We start from the raw sequence: 25,379 nt of genomic DNA on the forward strand, positions 1-25,379 counted from the left end.
AAAGTATCCAGAAGCAGATTGGTAGCCTGCAAATTTTGTTTTGTTTTTTAAAGGGGCTAAAATTCTCCCTTTGGATGTGTAGCCTCTGAACCAGGCACCCCCAAACTCGGCCCTCCAGATGTTTTGGGACTACAATTCCCATCATCCCTGACCACTGGTCCTGTTAGATAGGGATGGTGGGAGTTGTAGTCCCAAAACTTCTGGAGGGCCAAGTTTGGGGGTGCCTGCTCTGAACAATTAGAAATCTGTATGAAGAGCTGCTCTTTAGTTCTTTGAAAGCCAAATTATACACACAACTAAAAGCAAGCCTTCTAACATACTGAAGGATTTCCAAAATAGGTGGAGAACATTTCAGCAATGGTAAAATTACAGCAACTACCACAGTTATATTCTCACTGGTGAAATGCTATTTAACAAGGAACCTGTAACCCACTTACTGGAAATACAGCTTTTAAAAATAGCAAGACGTACTCAGGGAATAAAGAGTCTTGTGTTTTTTTTTACTATGGTCCTGTTTAGGTAAAAGGGCAGCAAAGTTTCTCAAAAGAGACAGCAGATGCAACTGGGAAAGGGATAAATCAAAGGGATTCCCACCACCACCACTCCAATAGCTTGGATCCCCTTTGCGTTTCATAACTAGACTTTTGCTCGGATTGTTGTGGCATTTGGATCATTGTGGTTACAAACAAGGAACTCTGCTCTCCTCTCCTGCCATAAGAAGACTTTTCTTCAAACTGCCAATCTCAGCAAAAAAATTTAAAACAAAAGTTATTGTAACGAAAGTTACCAACCATCACAAATTCAGCAGTGCTACGAAAATCAATGGTGATTTTGGCATGGCCATACCATAGCAGAGTGCATAAAGACATGACCCAGATCCATGTCTCGTCATGGAAGGAAAACATAGGGAAAACATGAATTGTGTGCATCCATCCCTTAAGGGTGCTGTAATCTTTGCTAGTTACCCAGAATGGAATCAGGAGACCTGTAAAACTGGGCCCTAAGTCTTGCAGGTGTTCTTCAAACTCCAGCATGACCCTACTTTATTATTCTTCCAAGAATCCCTCTCACACGCCAGAATTCAAGTAAGTTCTGGCATCAAATAATTGAAGGAGTTAATAATCCATTCATTCATTTTATTTGTATTCCACAACAGCTCACAGTGGCTTACAACAGAGAAAACAACACACTTCGAAACCAAACAGTACAAAACTAATTACCTAATAACATAGCAGAACAGCAAAAATTGTAACTTTTCATGACTATACATATAAGATGATTACTTAAACAACACCCAATAACAAAAATAACAAGAGAGCTTTACAGCTTCACCTTGGTCCTAGAAAAACCCATCCCATGATGTTGCTCACAGTCCCTCTCCTGCGGCAACTTGCAAGGCTTCCGAGTGCAGCCAGTGGCTTAAAACACCCTTCCCATGGCATGTTTCCTTTCTCCTCTGAATGGTGTCCACTACAGAACTGGCCAAGTAGCAGATGAAAATTCATTACTGATGGCAAATCTGCGAGAGTATCTATTCTGGGGGCAAAAGCTGCTAAATTGCTTTCAGCAACATTTGTGGTTTACTTTTCCCTCTCACCGGTGCCCTCTAGAGGTCTGGCTGGCCAGCAAAGCCCTAGCTGGTGGTTCTGCAGAAGCTTTTCCTCTTAGGAGCACTGCCCTGTTTCAGACAGGAACCTCTTCTATCTCTGTTCATGGATGATTAAGTTGACAGACAGAAGGAGGAAAGACCGGTTTCCTCCTCGGGACTGACAAGTCAGTTAAAAGGAAATAGGGGGGGGGGGAGAGCATGGACAGGGTTTCTGCTGGGAGACAGGGAGAATTCTGCTCGGAAAAAGTTAAGCCGCAAATCCCAAGGCAATCATAACAAGGCATGCAATCGCCACCAGCCATGTGTGTACTTCTTCTGATACAAGCTTAGAACACAAGTTTTATGCATTGAGGCAGCTGTGGGGAACCTCCAGCCCTAAACAGCCCCGCCAGGCCTCCCCATTTGGCCAGGCCAGGCCCACTGGTCCTACACGCAACATCACATATGGCGCTAGGTGCAGGGCAGATAAAGAAGCAGTTGGGGTTTGCAGGCTCTGTCAACAGCGCTTTGCAAGCTCCAGAATTGGAGATGGCAAAGTGCTGGGTGTAAGACTTTGAAAGCACTATCAGCTAGCTTAACGTTAAACCAGGATGGCAGGAGTGGGCCCCACCCACCTGTCAAACTTGGCCTGCAGGGGTGGAAAAGATAAGGATCCTGCACACTGGCTCAGATCCTGTTCCCCACCCCTATACTGAGGTGATGTGATACACTGCCCCAAGTCCCCACACATGAAGAATGCTGAGTGCCCAAGTATTACAATAGCCAATGCTTCTCTCTGTTGATGAGGCCAAGCAATTCTGATCCTCCCCTTCATCTCTCTTGTTCACTGCTATCTGTATGAAGCAGTTGCCCTGCCATGTCAACCAGAATAACCTGGGGTGCCATTTTAGTACAGGAAGGGCAAAGGATGCTATCACAGAAGACAAGAGATTCTCCTCAAGGTATGAAGGCCAGCACATTATATATATATATATATATATATATATATATATATATATATATATATATATAAACATAATAGGCTGAAACAGTATAAGCCTAAAACAGGCACACAAGATTCTGAATGTAGTTTTGATACCAATAACTGACAGATACATGGGCACAAGAGACAGAGCATTTTCAGTGGTGGCCCCATGCCTATGGAATTCCCTTCCTAGGTTGGTATGTATGGCACATCAATGTTTACTTTTAAGCAGGCACTGAAGGCTTTGCTTATTATTCTGTACCGCTTCTAATGGGAGATTTATGTTGGTGATTTCCAGTCACTAGTCTTTTTGTGGGGTTTTTGTTGTTGTTGTTGTTGCCTGCTTTTACGCTTGTTTTAGGTCTGTCAATACTGTTTTTATCTGCTGCCGTGGTGATTTTCAGATGTATTAATGGGGCTTCAGCTGTTCCTTTAATTATTTTATGACTTGCAATGTCATCAATCACTGCTATTTTTCCTAAAGTGTTGAGAATGAGGGACAACCCTGAAAGGCTGCCTACAAATACAGGAAGGAAAAAGAAATAAATAAAAGCAGCACTATACTCCGGGAGCATTTGTTGTGCTTACGTTTTTAGGCTACATAATAATGCTAACACGTCCAGAGAGACAGATAGGATGGCCAGTTAGAGAGGACAGCAAAAGGGTTTAGGTATTTGCCATGTATACCTGACTGACAGCCCTATTTAATTGTTCTTGAAACAGATGATCTGCAACCTCAGGGTGTTGGGCATGCCCTAGACCTGACAGATGTGGTTCGCTGTGGAAAGGATTCTCTGAGGGAAGTTTAAAAAGCACAGGGCTTATAACAGTTGGTCCTGCTGTTTACTTGGAAGTAGCACTCACTGTAGGTAAGCAAGCATAAGGTTGCAGCCTCAGTATGTAGATCCAAATTACCGTATGTAATTTCAAAGTATGTGGGCTACAAATTCAAGTTCTCCTCAGCGGGGAACAAGAGCCATGGCATCACCCTGCCCACAGTTCACCTTAATATGCAATGCATGGCTATAATGTGCTCCCTTTGTAGGACAACCCTTAAAGTTGGTTCAAGAACGGCACAACTGGGCAGCCAGGATACTGAACAGACTGGTGAAGGAACTATTAGCTACAAAGCCCTCTGCTTCTTTTGAGGCTGGATTAAATAAAAAATAAAAAAACCGTAATTTACACAAATAAATTTATTTCAAGTCTGCCTTTTTAAAAAAAATTGCATTACTGTACAATAATTCACAAAATAGGTGCACCTCTTAACAAATGTTGATTTATAAAACATACTGTTCCTCCTATAAAAACAAATGCATGAATCAATTTTTTCATGTCGACTAATTGAAGACACTTCACAAGCCATTCCCTTAGAGGTGCTGTTGTTAACGTATACCCTGAGCAACTTGGTTTCCTGAGAGACTACCTTCCCTATAGAGTCTCAGTAGATCACAGAGATCCTCAGGAGACCTGGCTGATGGTGCTGCAACCTGCCCACTTGGTAGCAGGACAAAAGTTAGCCTTCTCCTTAGCGGCTTCTACCCTCTGAAATGCCCTCCTTTTCTGCAATTTCGATGGAATGGGTTATTGGGTGCTTTCCGCTCTTACTGAAAACTCACCCTGTTTGCTCAGACTTTCACCAACTATCAGGGGTGACCAAATGTCTTTGGCATCTACAATTCTGTTTTTGTTTGTTTTTGGACTTAATTAGTTTTAATGTATTTCAAATTTTATCCTTGTACACTGCTTGGAGGCAAGCTTTGTTAATGAGAAGCACATATAAATATTAAATAACTAACATAATACAATAAAATGGTGCTTCTGTATCTCCTGAGTTTCCCGCTGGGCTATTCGGAAAGGAGATATAGACCATGCGTTCATTAGTAGTAATTGGCACCAAAATATTATGGGAGACGACAAGAGAAGTAGAAGAGCCTGTTTTTTAAAATAAAAAAAACCAGATATAGATAGATAGAATAGATGGAAAGATAGATATACGGTAGTTTTAGTGTACCAATGGGATTGTAGGTTAGACTAAGTGGTTGCAGACAATTTTGTTTTTGTTTTGCTTTCAGTAATAACTCTTAGATTCAGAAAGTCTTTTTTTTTTTAAATTGCCATCAGGTCTGAAAGAAGATATACAAATAAAAGAACAGGGCTGTCAAAATAATTCAGTGTTCTTTCATAGTAAAAAGCTGAGTCAGCTGTCTTCAAGCCTCCAGCCGCTAACCTGTGGGCAAAGTAGCAGGAACTGTAAAAGCACAGCACTTGCCCTGAACACATGTCCACTTAACACTCTACCCTCTGCTAGCTGTTGCTCTTTTCTATGTCCTCCCTCCTCACCTCTTCTTTTTTCTTTTTCTTCTTTTAGCTCTGTCACCTCTCAGGACAGATCGGACAGATTTTTTTATATCAAAAAATTCACAGCACAGAAGGCTTAATTTGTCCCAAAGAGATCTGAACACCTCAAAACCATTCGGAACAAAAGCTTGTGAGTGACTGGGCAATACAAACAAAAGCCATGGGGGGGGGGGCAGAATTACATAAAACAGGATGGAGAGAGAAAATACTTTTTAAAGGGGGAGAAATACCCTATTTCAGTGTTTTTTTAAAAAATTAAAATACTCTCTCTTTAAATACCTTTGTGTGCTATCCAACACTGCACATGCAGAATGCAATATTGCGCAATGAACCTTTCTTTCCCCATCCTCCCCACCAAAACCTCCAGGAACCCCCCTGCTGCCGCCGCCGCCACCACCACCACCAGAAAGCCTCTCCAGGAGGACTCAGCAAAATGTTGTGAGCCAAGTAGTACAGGGTTGCATGGTGGGGAGAACCTCTTAATAATTGTAGCCAACGTAACTGTAGCTTCTCTTTCAACCTTCCTTCCCAACCAGCTCCATTTTTAGCCTTCGCTGTGTATTGACAAAGCAATTCACATAGGTTTTCAGTCAGGATCATCAGGACAATATTGGTGTGATTCCGCATTGAATTCTATCTGTGATTATGATGTAAACCTCATTGCAGATTTACACTGGAGCAGCTGAAGGCAGAAGCAGCCTATCTGTATCTAGATAGATAGATAGATAGATAGATAGATAGATAGATAGATAGATAGATATAAGTAGATAGATAGATAGACAGATAGATAGATTTACAGGGTACATATTCATCAGAATAAAGTGCATAGTGAACCTATTAAAAAGATAAAATGCACAGCAACTGGCAGAGTCCTAGCTTAGTATAGCTTTTTTATAGCTTAGTAAGGCAGAAGAGGCCAAACGTGTAAATGGGAATTCTTGAGATCAGCACTCTGTTGACCAGCAAAGGCAACACTTTCTATCACGGCTCATGTTCTTCTTTATATAATTCACAAATGTCTAACCCAGCTCCACACTCCCTTTGGTTCTAAACAAAAGAAACCCAACATTCACACACCCACAGAGCCTTCCTGCCCTTCTCTAAGACTGCAATATCCCAGTTTCCTTAGTCACCAGACTGGTCTCACAAAAGGAGCATTGGCTATTACTAGTTCCTTTTCAATCTCTCATAAATGTAGGAAAGAATGTATGTCTTGACTCTTTCAAAAAAAAAAAAGCATAGCCTTTTTGCTAGCCATTCAGCAGATTTGGTTCTACAGACAGCTCAGAACCATTTTATTACCCTAATCTTCTGTCACTGACTTGACAATTATGTCTCCGTCTGTTAGCCTAACAGGGAGACTCAGACAATCCTCCTGCTCCTGCTTTAGCCTAGTAGCATCACAAGATTTGGGAACCTCAACTGTGGAATTCCATGCAAAAAGAGTGACAAAATGTAAACATGCCCGCAAAAATACAAAAACAAAAAACAGCATGTTACTGGAGAAGTTTGGCAAGTTCTATGGTAAAATGAAAAGAGCTTTATACAAAACAAAGGTCAGATCCACATCATACATTTAAAAGCACTCTTATACACATTTACAGTCTTGATTTCCCTCAAATAATAATAGAATCATAGAACTGTAGTGTTGGAAGGGATGACAAGGGCAATCTAGTCCAATCCCCTACAATCCAGGATTATTTTTGCCTAACGTGGGTTTCGAACCCACGACCCTGAGATCAAGAGCCTCATGCTCTTACTGATCAAACTGTAAATTGTTAAGGGAGCTGAAGGTTGTTAGGAGACTTTTCACAGAGCCAGAATTTTAAGAGGGCTTTAAATGTATTCTACAGATGCACGTGATATTGGTTTGCTGATGGGGAATTCAATGTACTTTGAAAGCTTTAATAACTGGAAACTGATCCAATGAAAAAGGTATTATCTTCGTTTGTATCAAAGGTAAAAATAATGATATTCTAGTGGTATCTAGTCAGAGAGGAATGACTAGCATGACACCAGGTGTGAATCACTGCTCAGGCACTTAGAAGTGCAATGCCAGAGGCCTTCCCAGATAATGAATTTCTCTTCATGGGGAGGGGGGCGAGTTGCGAGGGGCAGATCAGAATTAGGATTTACTTGGTGGTGCTGGCTTTTAATTATGTTGTTACCCCACTTCCTTTGTATCAGCCTTCAACTTGTCAAAGGCATCTTATTGCAGTGTCAGGGTAAGTAAACGCATAGTGTTAAAATGAAAGCAAAATGTTGTCAGTGCCAGTTTAGGGAAGGCACGCTAAAATGTCACAATGAAAAATGTCTTGACAGCCTTTCTGTGGCCATGCTACAATGTTGGACAAATGTGGCGATGTCAGTGCACATTATTAAACAAGGGATAATTAACACATCTTGTGTGTATAGAAATCTTTATATAAATTTGGTGTGTTTGTGTGCGATATGCACACATGCAGACCAGTCTTTGCCAACCTGGCCATTCTGGCTGGGACTGATGGGAGCTGCAGGTCTGTGCATCCAGAGGGCATCAGGTGGACAAAGGCTGGTATAGACGAAAAGGCACAGCGCAGCTTGAATTCTGCAACTAGAGATACAACCCCGGCTGCCAGTAAAATTCTATTCTGATGCAACTTGGAGATTTTGGAAGACTGTGAGGAGAGACGTCCCATCCTCTCCTACCCAACTGCTTGCCTTGAGTGGACATGAATTTGTGGCTGCTGCAAAACCTCCCCCAGCTCTCTCCAATGTAAACTCTCACAACCCTGTTGAGCCCATGGGAAACTCGGCTTGGACTGTGTTGTTGGCCACGTAAAGGCTCCACTCCATTTAAAATGTCCCATTTGTAGACTTTTCAAACAACCAGCCTGCCAGCCTACCAAATTACAGCTTTCTAATTCTCTGTGAGAAGCATCAGTGAGGGCAAAAGTTGCATTTTTTATGTATGCATCACACACACAACGCAAACACACACACAGGCGCAAGCATTTTCTTTCCGTTGGAATTGGTCAATAGCTATTTTTCGTATCTCGTCTCATATCACAATTGCTCAAGTGGAGCCCAGTCAATAGTTTTATGAACTATTGCCCACTTCATAGGACATCAAGGAAATTACTTCCTCTTACGTGACCTTATCTAAACCAACTAAAACCAGAATTATGATCTAAGGGTATAAAAAGAGACAGGAGGTAATATGTCAGAGATATATGGAAGATGCAGAATTACTCTTCATGAAGCAGAGTGACTTCATCACTCACTGGAGACATGTGGTAGTTTCTAAATAAATAATGAGGAATCCCTGTTCGCTGCAGGAAGAGGGAGCAACAAAAAGAAGGGGTGGAAACACTTTAAGCAGAGTATGCATTTATTACAATTATAGAAGATCTACTTCCAAAGAGAATGGCACATATCTGAAATGACAAAACAATAATTGAATTTAGCCAGCAGATACTGAAAGCGCTTAAGTGTGGTAGAAATATTTATATCTCAACTTAAATAGAACCAGCCACAGCAGTGCCCAAAACTGAGAACAATTCCATACATAACGTGGCAGTGTGATGGCCGTGCATACACTGATGTTATATTTGCGTTTCACAGATCAAGCATATGTAGCTTTAAATGCCTACATATACATGTGAAGGAACTACAAACCAATGGAGGCTCTGGATATGTACAAAGGAGGTTATTGCTGTGTGCCTGTCATGCTAGCTGGTTAACAGCAAAATGAACACTCAGGTACTCAGAGCCAATAAAAAGTGTGCAGCAGCCCCAAAGATACAGTCAAATAACGTCAACTGCTCAAAAATAAACTCAAAGCAAGGGACTGAACTTTAAATAAGTAGCATCCATTAAATGCAATCAGTTTTTGAGGTGATGGGGTGGGGAGGTTTTTAAAAGGCTTCTGACAAATGGTATCCCAAACAGCAAAACCTTTTATGCTCAAAGTTCAATAAACACCTGAGATTTTAATGTCTTGGCCTTCTTCGTAGCCACTTCAGTTAGGGTCCCTGACAACAGGTCTCCCTGTCAGGCTTTTTATCAAATATGCAAGGGCCAATTCCACACGAAAAAGAGATAACAACAATTATCTACAACTGGAACATTTATTATACTGACTTTCTCCGTACTATGGGTCAACTAGGTCTAATACGCATCAAAAGCAACTTTATTTGTGTTGGTACTGGCCAGTGCTAGCCATGTTCCTTAAGGGTGAATTCTCCCACACAAAAAAGGCTACATATATAAGGTAAAATCAGGATGATCAGATATCTTAATTTCTACTGGAATGCCTGGCAAAAATGCGGGCCGGGCAAGGTGGGATTGAGGAAGGGGAGCTCATTCCAGCCATTCCAGCACCTTCCTTTTATTTCTCACTTCCAGAACCCAGACCTGGCTCTTTAAAGGCAGCTGTTGCAGGTAGCAGTTTCTACCACCAATGGGAACTCCTGCCTCTTACAGATACAACAATCACCCCAACTCTGCTCATCAGGGCAAAGATGAGTGTAGTCACTTGGCCAGGCACATGGCGGAGGCAGAGAGGGAAGAGAGACACTGGGTGGGCCAGCAGGTCGTGCCTCTTTCCACCCGTCTTGCTCCACCCTCCAGCCCAAGGAACCTTCAGAAAGGAGTTGCTGCCATGGGCATTAGGTGTATATGGGTCTTAATGAGCTGAATGAGCTGAACAGAGTGAAAGATGAGTCATGGCGTGTGGAGAGAGTGTGTATGAACTTAACAGTGTGGAGTTTATTTTTTGGCTGCTATTTTCTTAATATTGCTAATATTCTTTTATAGATTCTAAACGCTGTATTGATTTGCTAAACCATATGACTTTTGCTCCAATCCTGATGTTTTAGCTTATTTTTTATTTCTTGCTTTGTTAACAGTGTTTATGGATTGGTAATGGTTTCACTGGTGGTTGTAAATTATTCTGTATGATTTACACCAGGCAATCCCCAAACTTGGCCCTCCAGCTGTTGTTGTACTACAGTTCCCACCATCCCTGACCACTGGTCCTGTTAGCTAGGGATGATGAGAGTTGTAGTCCCAAAACATCTGGAGGGACAAGTTTGGGGGTGCCTGATTTACGCTGTGTTTGTGATGTTCCATTATGTTCCATCAGCTTATTGCCATTTATTGTTTGTAAGCCGCTTTGAGGTTCTTTTGAACGAAAAGTGGCCTAGAAATATAATAAATCAAATCAGAGGGGCATTTGGGTTGGGGGGGGGGCTTGAGGCAGTATTTTAAACCCTACCCTACCCCAATCAAGTTTTATCCCTGTACCACAATGAAGAAAGAAAACAAAGTCACCTAGCTGGCTTTTATTCAATTCGTATTTTTTTGAAATTTAGGGAACAGCTAGGAGTCTTTCAAAGTTTCATGCACCAAAAAGAAAAAATCTGCCTCCCACAGAGCATTTTTCGTTTCTTAGCAGTATCCATGACACCACCATGCCTGCATTATGGAACAAGATACATATTAACTAATGGCCTACCATTAAGTTCGCATAAAACACAGACATATAAATTACATGCTTCAATGGAATCTTGCCTCTGAAAAGCCATGACAAGCTGGGGAATACAGATGTATTTCTGGTGTAACGTGCAAATAATGTGACTTCCCTATAGAATAATGTGGGATCTTTTAAGGGTAAAATGGGTTAAGAACCGCCAACCCACATTTTGATTCTTGTAAAGAGGAGCAAGCATTACTGTTCAGTTCTCCACCAATAATAATAATAATAATAATAATAATAATAATAATAATAATAGCAACAATGCATAAACAAAATAAAGCCAGGACCATGGAAATTCACTCAGGTACTCGTAAATTTCCAACCTTAAACTCACAGCATACAAATAGATGAATCCAGCAAGTCAAGAGAGCAAAGCCAATTTAATCTGTGGCTCCCCTGAGGTAAATGTACTTCACAGTCCTGCCCCCACCCCAACCTCAGCCATAATCCCCGGTTCCTGGAGGAGAAAAAAAAGCACTGAAGTGAGGAAAATTCTACAGCAGGATATAATGATCCAAAATGACAGGGACAATAATGACAATGAATTTCATGTCTCCCAGTCATGTGCTGGGGATGCTTGACTGGGCTGACTTATACAATTAAATTGTTACAGGTACAGCAGGAGATGCAGTTATCATCTGCATGCTTTTGGGAACGGCGCCTCCAGCAACCGCGGTGCTATGGAATGCAGAGCCAGCCTTTTGTTAGGAATAAAAAAACAAGGAGTCCGGTAGGTATGCTTATCTGTGCGGCTGCCCTCTGTGACTTTGGGGGGCAAGGAGAGGATGAGAGAGAGAGAAAAGCAGTTCAAACACGGAAGGGAGACTACACGGTGTTTATGAGGGCATTCGTGATTGAGGGGCATCAAGTTCATTTTATTAAATTAAATTAATCTTCATAATTCTTCTGAGGGATGAAATGCCACAAAAAGGTACTGGAAACAACAACTGCAAAGAACAGGGGTCTCATAAACACTGTGCACCAAGCAGAATATCAGTCGTAATTCATCAGGATACTTGAAATTTCAAACTTCCTTCTTCCACATGTTATTTACACTAAACCACAGTAGTAAGAGCCCTTCAATTAAAAGTAAAGATGCCACAATCCAATGGTAAATGATTCATTTCCCATATATTCCGCCACAAACAGGAAATCAGCTCTCCACATCTAGAGCCATCCTCGCTGCAGGTTTAAGTGCAGGTTTCCCCCTGAAGAGTTCCAGTTTATAGGAATTCTATTCAAAATAATTCCGAGTCTCAGCACTGCCTTTAACTACCCATAACAGTTCCCTCGGTTTGCTGCTTCTTGCCACCCGTGGATTTGCACCGCCAAAGAGGTTGTCATATTTCTATTGTGAGGAGTGTGCTGCAAGGAACCTTTTCAATGGCAGCCTGTCACACTGTTTTCGTTTCCAAATGAGAAAAACGTTGGAAATTGAGCGTATGAAGTTTTAGAACTGCACAAGTTCTCTACTGAGCTGCGCGCCCCCAATTATATACCTTGATAGCCTCGAAATTATAAATTAGTCAAAAGTAAAATTATAAACCTGTAACTTTTCATAATTCAGCGCACGCTGGAAAGACAACCATAGGAGGCTAGAAGGGGGAAAGTACTTATTCCACTGCTGACAGCTTAATGAATGTTCTTCAGGTTTTTTCCATTGATTTTTGGTGCTTTTGTCCCCCTACATTAAAAAAAATCTTGTAGGGTTTACAATGAGCGAGAGTCTCACTTTTCAAAAGTGACATGACCACTCCCCCCCCCCGACAACAATTAAGAAACTTTCTCCTATTCTAAACAGATACATGCAACTGTTTCGTATTTGTTAGTATATCTAAACCCCTTAAGTCTCAAAAATATGCTTCTTCTAATTCCTATTTCTTTAAGAATGTGCGGGGCAGAGCTTACTAAAGGAGTTTGAACTGTTTTTATTTATTTTATATTAATTTGTAAATCATTTTGGGATGCCTCATGGGAAGTGATTCATGGAATAACAACAATAAGTTGCATTGGCTGAAATAAAATGGCGTCTCTGTGTGATCATAACGGACATCCTCTCATGCAACAGTTTTCTCTTCCTCTCCTCCCCCCGCAGTCCCCCCCCCACCAAAAGCAGAAGTCTGTTCTGCTGGCACAGAAACACCATTGAATTTACCCAATGGAACTTATTTCTTAAAAGGCACATATAACAGTTCATATGTGTGCCTTCTCAGAAGTAAGCCCCATTGGTTTCTTTAATACTTACTCCCTAGTAAGTGTGTATAGGATTGCAGCCTTAGTACAGCAAATTAGAACTGTTTAGAAAATGTTCCTAAGATTTTTAAAGATGTTATATACATATTGTCTAAAATTAATGTCTTCAAACATGCCTATGCTTCAACTAGAATCTTTAAAGGGAGTCTTGTAATAGAAGCATAATCAAATATCTAAGCAAGACTTGTCATTTAAATCAGCAAATGCTTTGTGCGAACACTTAGTATTTATTTTTTGAGAGATTTTATTTCTAATAACCAAGTTGTACATTGTTTCCCTAGCATCCCACGTTACAGCTTCAAAACATTGAAATCAAATTCTCTCTGCTTCAAAAGAGAAACCACTTAGAAATTTCTCTAGAAATCTCAGTGTTGGTTTTTCCATAGTGCCTCTTTACTAATTTTCCTTGAGCTACATAAATGAAACTGACAGATCACTGCTCAGATAGCAGCCACATTCCTCCCCCAAAATGTTGCCTTTTTGCTATTCAGCAGTATCTGAATACCAACAAATGCTAAATGAAGTCTGACATGTACCCCTAAGAAACAAACTTGTAAGTCGCAGCTTCAAAGGAAACCTTGAATAAATAGGACACATTGTGTACACCCAGGCTAACATCCAACATATGCTTAGGTTTCCTGATGCTTCTACAGACCAAGAATAGCCCCTGGTAAAGTCTGCGATTTGCTGTTGCTGGTACATCCAACATTTATAATGTAGCTTTTTTTGTTGTTCTTGTTGCCTGTATAAACAAATTTAAAATGCAATTAAAGAAGGCTGGAGCAACAACAGCCTACAAAGCGAGGATATATGGTAGAAAATGAAACACTTGGCAGGTCACTGGTTTGATAAATAATTAGGGAATTAAGAGGGGGAGAGGAAGGAACGGAGATCTGGTATCCAATTTTGCATTTAAGTTCGTTTTTTAAAGGCAGGCATAAAAGTGTTTGAGCAAATGATCTGGCCGAGGGGGGGGGGAGAGAGAATAAACCCTTTAGTGGCCTGAATCTGCCCAATGTAAAAGAAGGGGACAATAGCTGCTGCAAGGCACTTCTCTTTGCAGCCAGTAGATGCTACTAACAACACAAATTATAACTTATGTCTTATAACTTCTAAGAAGCTGGAACAGATGGAAGAGAATAGAAAGGAGGCACAAAGGTGTCTTGTCACCATATAAAGACTGGAAGGGTCCACTCTCAGGTAATCAGAAACTGAAGGCCTCTTGGCCAAATCTAGCCCCCTGCAGATTCCCTAGTTGGCCATCGAGGGGCAAGAGAGACTGTGGACACCACCTTGGATAGCTCACTTGGTTACAGCATGATGCTGATAGTGCCAAGGTTGCAAGTTTGATCCTCGTATGGGACTGCTGCATATTCCCGCATTGGACTAGATCAGGGGTCGGCAACCTCCAGCCCATGGGCCAGAAGCAGCCCACAAAGGCCGTTTATCCGGCCCATGGGCCGCCTGTGAACTGAGCCACCCACTCGGCGAGCCCCCCTGTGCGCTGTGCTAAACTTGGCGCGGGGACTCACCGAGTGATGCCGGAAACGGCACCGGCGCCGGCGCAGATGCCGGAAATAATGTCTGCGCATGCCCAGACACCGAAAATTGCTTCTGTGCAGGCACGATTTTCGGTGTCTGCGCAGCCGCAGAAGTGATTTCCGGTGCTGAGGACATGCACAGACGTCATTTTCGGCATCGCACTGCACCCGTCCGGCCCACCGACATCCGTGGGAACGATCTGGCCCATGGCCAGATAACTTTGCTGACGCCTGGACTAGATGACCCTCAGAGTCCCTTTCAACGCTACAATTCTATGACACCAGGTAATATAAGGGTGTAGGAAGCAGTCAGGGCCTTGGCCCACTCCTAACTTCACTCTCAAAGCAACCCTCCAGGGAAGCTGGTTACCAAACACTTTTTTTTACAAAGGCAAGAGCTGCTACTTCATTGGCACTTTCTAAAATTCCACATTTTATTTGAGCAAGTGCCTAGTTCTCAGTACCAAACCATAACTTGGCTGGGGCATGCTAAACGCAGCTACCAGGTTTGAAGAGTGCCAGCACAATGCCCTCCCGCTGTCCCAGCATAACCAATGGGCAAACAGAGTTTGCATGACCTTTATTTTTTATTTAAAATAATCTTCTTTGATCTTCAGCAAAACCTTCCAGGATAGCTAAAACCAAAAGTGGTGTGCATTTTTTTTAGTAAAAAGTAGTTTCTTTTATTTATTTGTTTGTTTCCACCTGGGCATAGAGCCAATAAGTTTGCTGAATCACCTAGCATGCCACATTCAACCCACGGCTGTGGCAATTTGCACGCATCACAAACAATTTGTATGTCCCGCTTCCTATGCTCACAAACCAGGCTGTGGGGGGGAAGGGATGGCTGGCCACCCACAGAGCAGTCCTGCAATTTTCTCAACTCAAGGGCCACACTGTCTTGTGGGGAAGTTTCTGGGGGCTACATGCCTGTGAGTGGGTGAGGCCAGAGGTGAAAGTTCATTAAGAAACCAATGTCTACAGCAGAAACATTGCAGCCATGCAAAAAAAGGAGGGGCACAGAACCAAACTGGTGAGGTGTAGCCTGGGGTAGAGAGTCCCCACCCCTGTTCTGAATGTTAATAGTAAACTTTGGGAAACACACTCATGGTCCAGGTTTACAGAAGTCAACGGATAGCAGAAGGTAGATCAGAAGAGAGGGATGCAATAAACAGGGAGCTGAGACAAACAGAAAGAGGAAGCAGGAATAGACCAAGGGTGTTAGAGCTAGGGTCAAAAGAAAAGGGCATCAAAGCAGGAAGGCATAGGTTCCTACCAGTTGCTCCTACCCCACTGATAAGCAGCTAATGTCTTGGTTCACACTAATCAAGATTCAGGAAGTTATTCCCTCCCGAGGCAACAGTCCAGGCCTAGGTGATCAACAAATTCCAGAGCCAAGCTCCCACACATTGTGGCAGGAGAATAACGACTATCAATATCTGGGCATTATTTCTTGCTGCTCGGGGTGAGTGGGGGGGTGGCTAGATTCATATGATCAGCAGCCATGTGCTGCACATATAGCTTGTAGGAACTTGGGCATCTACAGCACTCAACCAGTTCAGCAGACAAGGTAGACATTCAGAAAATCCAAGCATGGTTTACAAAGGCCAGAACAAGAATGGACCAAGCATACTCCTTCCTTTCGCTCCTTTGCTCCCCTGGCTTCAGCACTTTGATCCTGACTCCTCCGAAATTTGGAACTGTGGTTCAATGTTGGCTTACTAAGATATGAGGCAGTGCATGCTTTCTCTAAAAAAGGATCACATCTGGCAAGCCAGCCAGTTGCAAAACCTGGTCTTTTAGGGGAAAGAGCAACAGCTTGCTTGCCCTCATCTATCCCAAAACTGCCACCAGACATCTGTTTAGGGCTTCCATAGCCTCTATGTATCTAGCAGCTGGAAGAAGAGGAAGAACTGAGTGTCGCCTACTGACAACATTTCCGTTCAAATCCCTGAATGACTTCTTCTAGCCATTTTATGTAGATATTAAAGAGCATGGTGGATGATTTGGACTTTTGAGGTGCCACAAAGGCTAGTAGTGGCCATGAAAATGGAATAGAAGTATTTCAGCACTGTCTGGTCTATTTATCCCATCAGAGAGGACTACTGCCACCTCCTAATGATATTGATAAGATGCTGAGTGGTCCAGGAAATGCCCAGTGCAAGTCATTCATCCAGGAAACAAAATCAGGTCAAAAGTCAGATTGAGGTATTATAAAACCAAACAGAGAGCAGGATTATCTAGGCCTACTATTTAAGATTCTTTTAACCAGAGATGACAAGGGACTTTTTGTGGACAAAGCATCTCTCATTACCATTGAGCTAATGCCCCCTGCCCAATATTAGAGGTTCTCTTGCTCTTAATGAGCAATCAAATCCTGGAAAAAAAATAACTTCCCAGTTTCTCTAGTCAAGTAATATCAGACAATTTCTATGAAAACACACAGCGCTGTAATACTGGATATCTGCTCTGCTTGTAAATCACTTCAACTCACCAACCAAACTGAGCTTCCAACCATTTGATGAAAAATCTAGCCTCAAAACGGATTTTGCTTGCTCATTATTGACATGACAACAATCTTACTAGATCTCTGACTGCCCAAACAAAAACCACACAGCAGCCAATGCTGTTTTTGCGGCTTAAGAGACTCATACTTTTATAAGGATTTCAGACTCCTTGTTTATAAAATGAGATTTGGCACAGGCTATTTTAGTTAAGAGAAAATTAGTGTTCAAGTTTCGAATTCATGCTGTGAGCCCCCACCATTTCCTTAACTCTTTCATAGGGAAAGAGAAAAATTTTAAGTGCCCAAAAGGAAAGGAAAGGGGACTGCTCTTAATTCAAGTTCTTTCTGGTAAGAGAGACGCAAGGGAAAGGCTGGTACTCTTAAACAGAACAAACCAAGAAACATCACTGCTTATTTCAGATTACTGATGCTGCAATGCTTCTCACTGAAAATTGATAGTAACCATTACAGAACTACTCTACAGTTTCGGATGCAGACTAGGGATAACTCAAGTCAGATGAAGAAGCACAGATTGACCCAATTTTCATTTCCGCTCAGTCCACAATGAAGCCATTGTATGACTGTTTCACTACGCAGCCAAATCACAGCTCATCCCACATTTAATGTGCCATTGCAAAGCTTCCCAAAAACGGGTTGGCAATACAGCACCAGATTTGTGGAGAGTGGGATCTGGCTGCATAGTGAAGCATCAGGCAGCCTTCGTGCTTAAATGTGTGCGCATCTTATTCATGAACATTCGGGGAGACATCCTGCTAGTGCAAAGATGGCTTGCTGGCTACATGAGGGGCTTTTTAAAAGAAAGAAAATGCAAGGTTATACACTCTTACCCCTAACTGTGTGGTGGGGGGCGGGGAAGTTCCCATAAAAACACCCAGTGAGGAAAAAACTGATAATAAAAAGCATTTTGTGGGTCTTACAAAGACAAGAAATTCACAGTCGAGGCTGGCCTTTAGTACGTAGGAATGACAGAGAGCTATAAGAAAGTAGTTATGTGGGCACCCTGCTGTGGAAATAGTTGCATTCCAACATCACAAACTGAATTTCTTGGCTTTTAGTAATCTCTGAACACATTTGGTAGAGGCTGCTTCCCCCCATCGCTTTTATTAAAATGTATGCAGGTTCAACTCCAATTCAATGTGCATGTAACATTTCATTTCGTGCCCAAAAATGCAGATGGGATGCTCTTGAAGAGTCATCCAAGTTTAGCGAAAGAAGCTACTGAAGAGTTCTTTGCTCAAGAAACTCGCTGGCGGCTGGCTAACCGCACCTCCTTGATCCTGACTGTTGGGCTGCTATGTCTACCATAACTGCCACACATTTACTACTGGTGCCCTCATACGTGGCGTCGCTCAGGAATTCTGACAAACCTAAAAATTGGTGCAGGGGTTAAAATCACTGCAGTTTCGAAAGGTTCGGTCTGCCATATTGACTCAAAATGGTGTCCAAATGTTTCCAAACAAATGGAAACCTGTCCCTTCACCTCAGGCACCATCATACAAACTGCAGTCACAATATTGTAAAGAAGTGTCCAAATGCATAGTGAACCAACATCTTTCCAAAATATATGGCAGATGTGGAGGCTTTGTGGATGGAAACACAAAGAAGTCCACTCACAGGGGAGCAGACTTGGGAGAGCCACAAAACTCAGAAAGCACATGTTTACTCTACAAGACGGTAGAAATGCGACGCATACTGTACTCTTTTCATTAGAATCACATGGCTGGTACATATATGCATGCACTTAATTGCAGTTACTCTGTGTTTGATGCCTAGAAGCGGAAAGTATTACGAGCATCCATACCACATTTGAGTTGATGGTGGAAGATATGGAAAGTTCTGGCAGGAAATATTCGATCTGTGGTGGCCCCATCACCCAAAGATGCCAGTTATAAACATATACAGTACATCTGTCCGTGAGTTAAGAGCATGTACATATGAACATGCCATGGAATCACAGAAATGAAATACTTTAGAAGAGCCATTTGGTCCAATCCCTTGACACACTTCCTAGTGGATAATGAAGTTCCATCAACCACCCATGACTCAACCTAGAAGGTGGTATGCTGCTGGAGAGCAGCTGCATAGGAACTAGCTCCACACAAGTGAAGCAACCAAGCAAACCAATTAATGAAGATGCAACGGTCTTTTGTTTCAGGCTAATGTTTTAGTTTTTAAAAAATAAATAAATAAAAGCTGTTAGGTAGTTAAGAGAACATACCATCATAGTAGACAATGGCACCCACGAGTTTGTCCTTCCGCAACATAGGAAAGAGTTCCAGGGCTTTTGATTTGCTAAGTACGTAGCTGCTTTTCAGACACTGGCTTCCTGCTACAAGGTCATAGAGTTTAATTCCCACCCAGTAGTACGGCAGCTGCCACCACCTACGAGAGGAGACAGAGGGAGGGAGATAAATCAAGGAGCACCATTTCACATGCCTGGTTTCTACTGCATAGTCTTTCAAAAAGGATACTGCAAACCACAACTATATTTCTGAAGAGTCAAAAGAACCAGAGTGGGTTTGATGTGTGTGGGAGAAGTCCCATTCTCGTCTCGCCGCTTCCATGAAGCGAAGTGTGTAACTTCTACAGGTCAATTCTGAAGCCTATAGTATCTTAGAGGGTTGGTACAAGGACAAAACGCTACGTGAGGAGACAGCAAGACATTTTATTTCTTGGGCTGCTGCTCTGTTTGGTTTTGTGATTGTTTTATTGCATTCTATTGTCCTTATTCTGAACCACCTTGAACTTCTGTAAGGTGGAAGGTTTAAAAAAAATCAAGACTGTGGATTACAAACCAGAATATATCTACTCCAATTCTCACATGAATCACACACTTATTAGGTGGCCTTAGGCAACTCACTTTTCTTTCAGCCTCACATCATGACCCCAAACCTGGTCCCCTTGCACTAGCCAAAGTAAGACATGAAGAAGGACACCAGCTGCCAAATTCAGGAACAGAGTTTCAGCATCTCCTCTCATGTTCCTCTCAGACTTAATGGCCCTTCCAGTTACATCTCCAGCCCCTCTGTCCTGCAAAATTGGACAAAGGTCCTTTCAAAAAGCTTCCCTCTGGAATTTGTATTCTCCAAAGGCAAAACATCCACAACTGCAACAGTGAAAATTTTACCTCCACAATGAAGGGTGCAAGCCTGTTACAAACTGAAGAACATACAGTGGAACCTCGGTTTATGAATTTTCGGTTTACGAACGCCACAGACCCATCTGGAACGGATTAATTCACTTTCCATTACTTTCAATGGGAAAGTTCGCTTCAGTTTATGAACGCTTCAGTTTATGAACAGACTTCCGGAACCAATTACACCCATGCTTCGGGTTAAGTACGCTTCAGTTTGAGTACTCCGTGGACCCGTCTGGAACGGATTAATTCACTTTCCATTACTTTCAATGGGAAAGTTCGCTTCAGTTTATGAACGCTTCAGTTTATGAACAGACTTCCGGAACCAATTGTGTTCATAAACCGAGGTACCACTGTACTGTAATTAAGGGGGAAACATGTTAAAATTCATTCCCAGTGACCCAGATTGAACACCCACCCTAAATGAAGCAAATTCAGAACAAACATCAAGTGACTTACTTGTAAACAGGAAGCATTATAGGCAGAGGAGAAGATAAATGAGGTGCGATCTCAAGCAGGTTGGCACGTTCATGCAGGGCTTCTTTCACCATTCTGTACTAAAAAAGTAACGACACAAAATCCATTCTTGATTATGTTGCCAGAGAGCATTCTCCCACAGCAATTCTGCCTATCCTCTCACAAGCACCTTAGCTCAAAAGACTACATTTTCTCTAGGAACGTAAACTTGTAAGGCACGGGTGTCAAACACAAGGCCCGGGGGCCAAATCCGGCCCGCCAGACCTCGTCATGTGGCCCGCCAAGCGCCCCAGCCAGCGGGACCCAGCAGCGGGACCTTGCTGCTGACAAACAGCTGGGGCCAGGGGGGGGGTAGAAAGGCGGCCAGAGCAGCGCTGCGTGGAGCGCCCCAAGCCACAGCAGGAGGAGGAGGCAGCTTGCCGGGTCAGTGCCCGGCAGCGCCGCACGGAGAGTCCCGAGCCTCTGCGACGCAGCAGTGCTCTGTAGCACCTTGAATCCTCTTCCTCCTGCCACAGCTCGGCGCCTGGAAACGGCTGCTGCTGCTGAAGCACAGACAAAGCACCCAGCAGCGCCGTGTGGAGGAGGAGGAGGATTCAAAGTGCTACAGAGCACTGCTGTGTCCCAGAGGCTCGGGACTCTCCGCACGGCGCTACCGGGCACCAACCCAGCAAGCTGCCGCCGCCGCCGCCTCCTCTTGCCTCACCTCCTCCTCCTCCTGCTGCGGCTCAGCCTCATGAACGTGAGCTCATCAGCGGCTCAGCCTCACGAACATGCAACTCTGAGGCTTTACGTAGTTCTCCTAAAACGGACACCCGCTGCCTCATGCTGCACGGGAAATGCTTTTTGCCCCTGGGTCCTTTCGCGCTCTTTTCTGGTGCTGAATCAAGGCGGCGACCCCCCCCTTCCCTTTCTTTCTTCCTCTCTCTCGTTCTTATTCTTTCTTTCCCTCTCCTTCCTTCTTTATCTCTGTCTTCTCTCCCTCTTTCTTTTTCTTTCCTTCTTTATTCCTTTCCTACTCTTCTTTCTCTCACCTTTCCTTCCTCTCTCCCTCCTGCTCCCTCTTTTCTTTCTTTCTTTCTTATTTCCTTCCTTTCTTCCTTCCGTCCTTCCCATCTTTCTTCCTCTCCCTCATTCTTATTCTTTCTTCCCCTCTACTTCCTTCCTTCTTTCTCCCTTTCCGTCTTCTCTCCCTCTTTCTTTTTCTTTTCTTCTTTATTCCCTTCCTTATTTCCTACTCTTCTTTCTCTCCCCTCTTTCCTTCCTTCCTCTCTCCCTCCCACTCCCTCTTTTCTTCCTTCCTTCCTTCCTCCCTTCCCTCCCCTCCCTCTCCCTCTCCTCAGAAACATAGGATGCTGCTTTATACTTCTGGCCCTTAAACCCTGGAACCAGGAGAGCAGCTCCAGTGAGTCAACCTCAGCCAGTCCCTTTGGTGAAGGGTGGTGGCTCACTGGCAGAACATCTGTCCTGCATGCAGAAGGACCCCAGCATCTCCAGGTACTAGTAGCTCTGCAAAGGTCCTGCATGAAACCCTAGCGAGCCTCCACCACCCAGTGCAGTTACCAAAAATCATTTTTCAATAAATTGTACAATAATTGTACATTTGAATATCTACTTGCCATTATTCTGACTATGTTTCTGCTTTCAGAGCTAGTTATTACTTACATTATTACAAAAAACAGTAATAATTGAATGCAGTGACAATAATTTATGATAATAAAGAGTGGACACATAGTCCTACAGATACAACCGGCCCTTTGAGGGTGACCAAACTGCTGATGCGGCCCCCGATGAATTTGAGTTTGACACCCCTGTTGTAAGGATCTAGCAAACTGGAAGAAAGGATCCAGGATGGGCTACAACAATATAATCAAACGTTTAAACTAATTCCCCGTTGTTTGTGTCCTGAAAGGGCTTACTGCCTTAACACAATGAAGGAGTTTGCAGATGCGTTCAGAGAGATTTTACCGAAGCAGGTGAGCATATTAGCAGCAATGATTCAGCAATAATTACCTTTGAAAGAAGAATGGCAGATGAAACTGATGGATTATGCAGAGATGGTGAAATTGATAGCAAAGACCAGAAACCAGGAAGATCAAGTATTTGAAAAATATTGGAATACATTTTTTATTATCTAAAAGACCACTGTAAACACTTAAAATTACTGGCAAGAATGTGAAGAGCTTGTAATGTGAAATGTTTATTATATGCTTTTGAATTTATTTTTGAATAATTAGGAGTTGGTAATACAAAAATATGCAGTTAATTCTTATTAATGTAGATACCCATGGAGGGAGGGAGGGAGGGAGGAAGGGAGGACTGGTGATCTAAGTTAAATAGTAAAAATGTGACATGGAATATTGGTGTAAAAACAATTCAGCAAACCAATGTTATACTGTTGGGAGAGCCCTTCTTTGCACCTGTCAAAATTTAGAGCACCTGAGACAATATTAGGAAAATCTTTCTCCGGGGTGTAAAAAGGAAGTTATGTTACCCAAGTGTTCCCAGCTACCCCAACAAGGAAACCTACCAGCAATTATCATACCCTGCATGATAGTATAGAGGACCTAAAAACATTATTGGCACTGAAAATGAGATGCCAAAAGGAAGTGTCTTTTAGTTTCCTGTGCTCAAAAGCATATAGCTCAAACAAATCAATGACGCGGTGCTTAAAATTAAAATCTGCCAATCCCCATTTTGACAGGGAAGCATAGTGCACGCTTGTCCCAAGCTTGAGGCCTGTCTGTGCCCATGCTACACCACTGACCTTAACCCTAGCATGTGTATCAAAAGATAGCAGCCACCTGATTCTTCAGGAAAGGAGCAATCTGACCTCTCCTTGCAGATGCTCAGGTTCTATAAATAAAGTTGGCAAACAGCAACAACTTCGCAGATATGGAGCATGTGCACTCAGATGGTAGGTGCATGTCAACTCGGCCGGGTAGGGAGTCTGAGAATAACTGGGCTTCCTGACGGATGCCCTCAAGGGGCAAACTGGCACATGTGGGTTCATTTCTGCACAGGAAAAACATTTTTTACTACCCATGGATGACAACTTGGTAGGGACCACCAGCGCCAAAAGAGTTGTTTCAGACTGCTGGCTGGTGATCCCTGACATGAATGATAGAGGCACATTGATGAGCAGCACAAAATGTGAAGTCCTATGGCTTCCTGTTTTTGGACAGGACACCCACCAAGGAACTGAGGGTTCTCAGCTAACTCCTCTGTCACCTTCTGCTTGAGGTAAAGGTAAAGGGGCCCCTGACCCTCAGGTCCAGTCGTGTCCAACTCTGGGGTTGCGGCGCTCATAGAATCATAGAGTTGGAAGAGACCACAAGGGCCATCCAGTCCAACCCCCTGCCAAGCAGGAAACACCATCAAAGCATTATTGACATATGGCTGTCAAGCCTCATCTCGCTCTATAGGCCGAGGGAGCCGGTGTTTGTCCGCAGACAGCTTCCGGGTCATGTGGCCAGCATGACAAAGCTGCTTCTGGCGAACCAGAGCAGCGCACGGAAACGCCGTTTTCCTTCCCGCCGGAGCGGTCCCTATTTATCTACTTGCACTTTGATGTGCTTTCGAACTGCTAGGTGGGCAGGAGCTGGGACCAAGCAACGGGAGCTCACCCCGTTGCAGGGATTCGAACCGCCAACCATATGATCAGCAAGCCCTAGACTCTGTGGTTTAACCCACAGCGCCACCTGGGTCCCATATTCTCTGCTTGAGCTACACAACACCTATTCTGTTGTGAAGATACCCCTTTAGACACATACCCCAATGGCAAGTACGAATCGTGGAATTATAACATATACTGATCCCTCAATTACCGCTGTCAGCCATATGGATGGGTATAGGAACTATGCAGGATAGAGCCCATTGCACAGATAGGCCAAAGAGAATTAGATGTGCTGCACATCAACTGATTCCCCTGAAACAAATAAATGCACCGTGTCTATAGTTCCAATCATGAAGGCCTAGCAACTTTTCTCTGCCCCTTTACAATCCTACTAAAGTAATCATTATTTAAAATCGGCAAAGTAAGCACCATGCCTTGATCTGCATAGTTTGTGAGAACCTAAATGTACATTCCTACTAGGACTGTAGCACTTCAAAATGCAGAAGATGAATTATTTCTTAGATTACACAAACCTGTCAAAATATTTCTTGCATGCAGAAAGCTACTCTGATGAGAAGAAGGATTCTAAATGTACCATCAGTTCCAGGAATACTAGACACACATTTCAAAAGCACTGTGAACTATGGTCTGGGCTGGGGGACCTGAATTTTACTGTAGATAATTCTAAATATTTGTTACTTGAGTTTAAGATGATGGTGATTTTCTCACCTCCACCCCGCCCCCAATGTAGTTCTTCCCCAGCTCCTCAATTCCAGCTGTGTGTTCTCTGCTTATAAAGACAGGTTTGCTACAGTTACAAAAGCCCCAAAGAAAATATGCTCTATTCATGTTGAGATTTTACACCAATATATTGCTTTTCATTGTAGAAATCTCAGCATGTAAATGTCTCCATTTGTCTTCAGATTCTGACTGGAGGTAACTGCAAACTCTACAAAGACCACCAAAAATGCATTTTAAAAAAATCTATACTTTGGTTTCCCCTTGTTTTAAGGGAAATAGTCCCATTTAGATTTGTCATAAATTAGATAATAAGTGCTGCCATTTTTTCCTGAATCCACCCTGCATATAGAAAGCTTTGCCTATTGTCTGTGGCAAGCAACAGAATAATGTATTCAAAACCTGAGGTATATTAAAAACCATAAATGTGAGAACAAATTTAATTAGAAGAGGAGGAGGAAAATCAGCTAGACAGGTCTTTGCTTTACAGCTACCACCATAAAACAATTACCTGGTCAAAATCCAACTTCATGATGGCCGTCTGAAGATATCTCACTCCGCCATGGATCAGTTTAGTGCTTCTGCTGCTGGTCCCCGATGAGAAATCATCTCTTTCTACAAGGGCTGTTGTTAGGCCTGCGT

General features: G+C 42.9%; 1 protein-coding gene across 4 annotated transcripts in view; it reads right to left on the reverse strand.

Annotated features, from left to right (window-relative positions):
• GPD2 (glycerol-3-phosphate dehydrogenase 2) overlaps window positions 1-25,379 on the reverse strand; it is an 85,051-nt gene that overhangs the window by 34,474 nt on the left and 25,198 nt on the right. For all 4 annotated transcript variants that reach the window (XM_035131806.3, XM_035131815.3, XM_088661199.1 and 1 more), the window contains 3 exons: window positions 25,249-25,373; window positions 20,369-20,466; window positions 18,992-19,155 (listed from right to left, as the gene is read on the reverse strand). In XM_035131806.3, the coding sequence (XP_034987697.1) occupies window positions 18,992-19,155; window positions 20,369-20,466; window positions 25,249-25,373 (387 nt within the window). The remainder of the gene's footprint in view (window positions 1-18,991; window positions 19,156-20,368; window positions 20,467-25,248; window positions 25,374-25,379) is intronic.

This window comes from Zootoca vivipara, chromosome 1, assembly GCF_965207765.1.
Source record: "Zootoca vivipara chromosome 1, rZooViv2.hap1.1, whole genome shotgun sequence".
In the NCBI taxonomy this organism is placed as follows: Eukaryota; Metazoa; Chordata; class Lepidosauria; order Squamata; family Lacertidae; genus Zootoca; species Zootoca vivipara.